This window comes from Solanum lycopersicum, chromosome 1, assembly GCF_036512215.1.
Source record: "Solanum lycopersicum chromosome 1, SLM_r2.1".
In the NCBI taxonomy this organism is placed as follows: Eukaryota; Viridiplantae; Streptophyta; class Magnoliopsida; order Solanales; family Solanaceae; genus Solanum; species Solanum lycopersicum.
This window is the reverse complement of record NC_090800.1, coordinates 76,512,592-76,519,768: the sequence shown is the minus strand read 5'-3', so window position 1 is coordinate 76,519,768 and position 7,177 is coordinate 76,512,592. Positions and strand designations below refer to the sequence as shown.

General features: G+C 25.4%; 1 protein-coding gene across 1 annotated transcript; it reads right to left on the bottom strand.

Annotated features, from left to right (window-relative positions):
• Positions 1-3,954: 3,954 nt before the first annotated feature.
• XTH5 (xyloglucan endotransglucosylase-hydrolase) lies at positions 3,955-7,177 on the bottom strand. Its single transcript, NM_001247541.2, is given in 4 exon segments — positions 3,955-4,721; positions 6,180-6,388; positions 6,694-6,794; positions 6,935-7,177. Coding segments are annotated over 4 exon segments (1,029 nt in total). The 5' UTR covers positions 7,122-7,177; the 3' UTR covers positions 3,955-4,189.

The window sequence follows — 7,177 nt, the reverse complement described above, 5'->3', positions numbered from 1 at the left end:
CGGGCCCAAAATTTTTTAGTATTCTTTTTTCTTCTCTTTGTCAATTTAATTAGGTGATACTTCTTAATTAATTATTGTGTTCACAATGTTCATTTATTCTTTTTTCTTCTCTTCATTAATTTAATGACCGATTCATTAAATCTATGTAAATTAATTAAGAAATAATTTTAAACACGTAAAAATAAGAAAATAATTCTGCACAAAGAAAATATTCTCAAAGGAGATGTAGATAAAGAGAAACTTCTTAAGAAAGTGAAGAGAAGATAAAATATATAGGACATCTAATAAAATTATATATATCATAAATTATTTGTAGAAAATTAGAATTTTAATACTAGTAATCAAACAAGGTTAAATAAATTAGTTACATGTCAACTTTATTATGTCAACTCAAAAGAAAATTGGAAAAAAAAAATGTTATGAAAGACTACTAAAAATGAACTTTTGATAATAACCCTTCAAATTTATGTAATTTTAAATTGGGTTATATTTTAATTATTTATATTATTTACAATCACATATCAAATTTCTGCTTTTAACTATTTCCAACAATTTTTACCATATATGATAGACTTGTCAAAGTTGGAGATTGTGTTTATATTTTCAAAAAAAACAATTTTGAATTTTTTCGAATTGAAATTCTAAATGTCTTATTAACACTAGAAAGGATACAAAATAATTTTATTTATTTTAATAATTTTATAAGAAAATCGAATTACTGAATTTAAAATTTATCATAGTAAATTGTCTGTTGATGACTTTAATATGATTTGAACTAATGAAAAACTTTCGGTAACAATAGAATGTATAAAGAAAATAAAATTGATATATAAAATAGTCTTCGCACACAAATTAAGCATTTAAATATAAATTTTATGTTGATCAATTACATATACTTATTAAATTAGATTTTAGGCCTAACTCACACCCCAAACGCTAGTTCAAAGGGAGGAGGATTACTCAGACCACTGGTCTTATTAACCATCAATGTGAACTTTTGTCATTCTTTAAAAGATCCTTAAATAATTTTGCGGATAAAACTCATTTAATTAGTATTTTAATGATTGTAAAATCATTTGATATAAATAAAAAATCATTCGATTTGACTTCATATAAATAATGAATTTATTGATATTAAAACATTATTTATATATCTTAGTGCAATTGGAATACCAATGAATTCTTGTGTATTACACGAAAAGACAAGATCTTTGTACGAGCATATTGACACTTTATTTTTCTCCTACACGAAAACATTAAAATGATATTAAATATATCTTTAAATAACTTCGAGGAACTATTAGTATGGAGTTATTTTATTGGTGTTTTATTATTTGTGATTCCTCGATCGAATTATCACAAAAAATAATCAAAATATACGTAATATATATATATATATATATATATATATTAATTCTGTATATTTATGTTATATAATATGTATATGTTTTTATATGTATTTATATTTAATGATTATTATATCTTTGAGCAATCCAAAAGTATAATTATCTCTATTTTATTGAAATAAATCAAAATAACAATTAATTTGTCATGCAATAACACAATGTTTGTCCGGTTTGCATAAGATCTAGCTCACGTGCTATTTATTTCATGTGGAATTATAACTATATATATTATATCACTCCACATATAAATTATAGTTACTATTTATTTAAATTATGTAAAAGTAATAGTCATTCATTAAGCAAATTGAGAATATTGTGGTTGGCTTAATATATTTATGAGGTGTGTTTTTTCTCTTAAAATAAATTATTTTAATTATAAAAAAAAAAAAATCTATCGTGATTTTGAAAAGAAAGACCATTTAAAGTGACCCAGTCGTTTGGATTTTGAACTTGTATGTTAAATATTTCAAATTTATAATTTTATGTTATCGAAAGTAAAGGATTTGCTTTTTAGATAAAACTCGTAGCATCGGGCTTATCAAATACAAGTTACTTTTCCTGTTTTATCTTGTGTACATCTAAGATATAACGACTGTAAATTTCTCTCGTAATCAAAAGGAAAAAATTGGAACAAAGGCTCATTAAATTTTGTTCAACTGATAATTTGATGGATATGTTCACTTAAATATTAGATCCTCAAATTTTTTGAAAAGTTGATATACTAGATAGAAATTTGGTTTTGATAAATAAAATGATATTTTCAATAAGAGAAGTAAAATACATGTTATAACCTTTTCATTAGCTAAGATTCACTCTACTAATTTTTTCTACCAAAGGTTTTTAACAAAGCGGAAGATAAGGTATATATTACAATACATGTATAAAATCTTTTCTAATTAAAATTTTAGTAAAAATTATAACGAAACAGATTATTAATTATTGGAAATTTTAAGAAGTGAAGTAAATATTTGTTATTGTGGATGTTAACCACTTTATTCTGGAAAAAAAATTATTTGTACCCGGTGTTTACACCAAAATTCATTATATGTGATTTAATGAAGTAAAACATATATTAATTAATTAAAATTGAGTAAAATAAACTATAAATTGACGTGCATATATTGAATTGATATAAACATCCGGTGCGAGTAAGTTTCACCCCTCTTTTCCATTTAAGTAGATACCCCCTACTACACCATTATGGTTGTAACTCCATAACCTCCTCCATCATCTTTCCATAATCTCAATGATCAATATTCATTACATAAAAAATTATCATTGTTAGCAATTAATACTTTGTATATGTTACTAAAGTCTTTAACGACATCGATTCTAATGGAACTTAATTAATACTGATAAAAAAACTTTAACATTCTTTATTAATATTTATATTTATTGCTGCTAAAAGTTGTTTTTATTGTATGATTACGTTTAAGGCAAAGTGTAACCATTTTCTTTAATTTATTGATAGTAGTAAGTATATAAATATTTATTTTTTTTGCTGAACAGTAAATAAATAAAGATATGAAACATATTGTACATGATACTTGAAAAAAATTCTCTTTATCTAGTCTTTTTTTAATCAATCATCACTTTATGTTGCTTTACAAGCTAAGCAGCAAATGATTGGGATAATTTTATCAAATTATTGTTGTTAAATATAAATTATCTAAATTTTAAAAAATGAACAATATTTAATAGTAAAGATAAAATAGATTTAACATGATAAATTATTCATTAATTTTATTAATTGAACAAATATTATTAAACATCTCAAAATAGTATAATAGAAAAGTAAAAATAGACGGAGGGAGTACAAGAAATAATATTGTTTTTTTCTCTATGACAAAACTTGCCTAACTCTAAGGTAAGTTTGAAAATCAACAAGGGCCTAATTTTGGGACCATGTAAGGAGTGAACAAACAACCTTGAAGCTAGTTTATGAACAAGCAGATGCGGATTCAGGATTTAAAGGTTATGAATGTCATATGGTTTTTAAATTGACATGTTCATTACATGATCAAATATTTAATTTCGTTTGTCCTTCTAAATAGCAAATTGGGACTGTTGTCGATTATTCATTTTTGAGTTTATAAAGACAAATGAATCGAAAAGTAATATTACAAATTATTCCATTTAGGTTAAAAGAAAAATTACAAATTAAAGTTATTTTTTATAGTAGAAAAGTAATGTTCTTTTGGAATAATCTACAAAAGAAAATGTATCACATAAATTAAATTGGAGAGAATGATATTTTATGCTTAAAACAAAAAAGTTTTAAAAAAAGTCAATAAAATTGTTTCAGATTATGTTAATATTTGGGACGAAAAACTCAGCCTGCCACCGGTGGAACCATGCTTCAGTTTGTTCTCTGGGTGGCAAGTTTAATATTTATAGATATTCGATACATATATACATACATAAACGGAATTTCAACAGAGATCACGGGGTGTCGTGACACCTCCACAACTGCACATAGATCGGGAAGTTCATCGGATCATGATATTATATGAAATATGATTATTTAATTTGAAGAATAAGAAATGCATGGAGTCTTTAATAGTAATTCAATATACATAATTCAATCTCTTTATTTATATTACAATATAACTACTCAATCAGTGTTCACACTTTATATATAATAATTTTTCACCCTTCACTCTGACAATATATCCTATAACAAAATCTATAATCCAAGAAAAATAAACGAATTCACTCTTTCCCTCCTTTTATCTATATACACACCAATAATATTACTATTATATTAGTAAACAAAACTTGAATCACTCTTCATCTTCATTTCCATACTTCCTAGCATCAAGAACTTCACTTTTTGTTTTCTTAGGATGACGATGTCCGTGGTGCTTGTTTATAAACTTCAACCTTCCAGTCTCTTTAAAATGTTGTTGCTCAACTGGATCAATCTCGCACTCTGGTGGTGGCACTGAGTATCTCAATGAATCGTAACAGTAAGAATAGTACATATATTTCGCCCTAAATCTTTTCATGGACATTCTTTGTCTCGATGTAATTCTTGAAAAATCCGACTTTTGGAGTTCAACATCTTTTTCATCACAAAGACTAGGGTTTACAACTTGTTCCAATGGGTCCATTGCACATCCATTGAGTACTAAATCAGTAAATTCAGCTATAAATGGTGCATATTTGTAATTTGTTTTGTATTTTCCACCTGAAGTAGCCCAATCTGAAGCATCCCAAATTGTTGCATATAGGCCCATTGGCTTTGATGGGTAGTCTCCACCCATTGCATCATTTCTTACAATTTCTCTAATTGGAACATCATCTATATAAAATCTGTTGTCAAAATTGAAATTATAATTAATAAAAAAATTGTCAATAATTGAGAGGTTCAAATGTTGATAGAGATATCTATCATTTAATTAGTTTAATGTGGATTAGGTTGTATGTACCTTTTTTCTAATTAAGAAATTAATAATTGATAATGTTAAATCAATTCAATGTAATACAAAGTGGTTACACTATATTGTGAGAAATAATTTATATTAGTTAATTCAATCTATTACAAAGTGGTTAAACTATAGCAGCATATTGGTTGGAATTAAAAGAGGATCTTTAATATAGGTTAACAAACAATAACTATAATATATCCAATCTTAGTATAATCTGAAGAGGGTAATGCTTATTCGATTATTTATACTGATCTCAATCTCATATCATTTGTTTTGTATTTTTTTTCTTTTCGAATTTATTTATCTTCTAAAGAAATATTATAGCCATATGATATTTATGTGATTAAAGAAACTCTTGACGTTCACATCCAAAAAAACAACCAAATTAAATTGTCAATAATAAAGTTCAATATTGTAAACGATATTATCGTTTAATTAATTACTTTAATGTGGATTTGTTGATATCATATATATGTACCTTTTTTCTAATGAAAAATAATTCAAGTGGGGTTTGGAAAGAGTAATGATTACATAGAGTTCAATCTTATCTAATCAAAAAATAAATTAGTTATTTTCGATAAATCCTAATCAGATGTTTTGATATATTTTCCCACTCTCAAATTTATTTTTCTAAAAAAATATTATAACTACATAATCTATATGTAATTAAGAAAACTCATGTTCACATCCAGAAAGGAAAAAAAGAATAAAAAATTAAATTGTCAAGTCATGAATTAAGACATAATTGTCATTTTGTCAATGATTTACTTTAATGCAGATTAATTAGGATAGTTATCTACAATTTGATCACGGAACATTTAGACTTTTCCAATTCAGTTATACGTCGTCGTCCTTTGAATAAATTAGATACAAAATATGATTAACATATAGATTCATTGAACCAGTCAAACACTATTTCATCATCACGTAAAATGAAAAAAAAAAAAAAAGGTCACACCATACATTTTAAATATTCAAAATGCAATAATTTTTCGTAAAATATTCACCAACAAAACGTCATGAATTTTAGATTAAATTTTTAAATAAAATTTGACTTTATCTAAGATTATACTTTTTTTTATTCATTTTTTTATTATTATAATTTATATTAAATTAAAATCAGATAAACGATACAGTTATATTATTCTAACATGTGATACTCGAAAGTTGTAGTAGAAGAGTAACAACGGTGTTTTCGAAAAGGTCAAAATAGTAGAAAAAGAAGCCGCAAAAATGAGAAAATTTATATTCAACGAATCCGCGTTATTAAAAGTATGCTTGTACTTTACTTAAATTTAAAGAAAGAAGTTACTTAAAATAAATTAAAGCAAGTGAAACTCACATGATGTTTTTGTTGGTCCACAAAATACTATAACGATGGAACTCTTTAGAAGGATCAAACCATAGAGTATATCTTTCTTCTCTTCCTCTATGTGTGCTTCCATTTCCATACATATTTGTTTGAAATCTCCATGCTTTTCCTTTTATATTTCCCAAAAATTCAAAATCTAGTTCATCGTGTGTCTTCTTAAATACATCTTGATTCGTCGTCTGCATCCAAATAAACAAAGTCAGAGTTTTTATTAAAAAAAATAAATTATAAATAAAATACACCAAAGAGATTGAGGTGTACATAAAATAAATTATTTGTTTATACAATATAGTTTTTCAACAAAGAAATAATATCTGATAAAGGATGACTCGTATTAAAGCCGTGGGTGAAGATGGAGGGATGCAAAGAAAACCCCTTCATTGAAATATTATATTATGAAAATAGATTTAAATTCTTGACTCTGATTGAAACTACGATAAAATTGTAGTATTTGAAAAAAAATAAAATATTTAAGTATACATACATAGAAGGCAACAACTATTCCTGCAGTATAATCTGATGGCAATTTAATTTTAGCACTGAAGAAACCATGGTTGTAAAGGTCAGAAGACTTGAACCCTGAACCTGTAATATAAATTTCAAATAATAATTAGAAAAAAAATTTTTTAGACATATTATGGGTATAACAAATATTTTTGATGACTTCTGTCGTATCAAACACAAAACAGAGTGAAATTTGAAATTGATTATATATGTATGTTTACCTGTGTTTTGGTTGAGATGAAGTTGAAGGCTGTTATCATCGTTAGCATGAAGAATATTTCCATCACCAAAGAGATGGCTGAATCCTTTGTTAAAAGGAATTGTTGAGACATCATTAAAAGCTCTACAAAACCAAACATGGAAAAAAAATAAGACAGAAAGACATATTTTCATTCTGATGAAATCCATTTTTTTTTGTTTCTGTTTTTTTCTGAGGCCACACTATGTGTTTTTATATGTGCTTT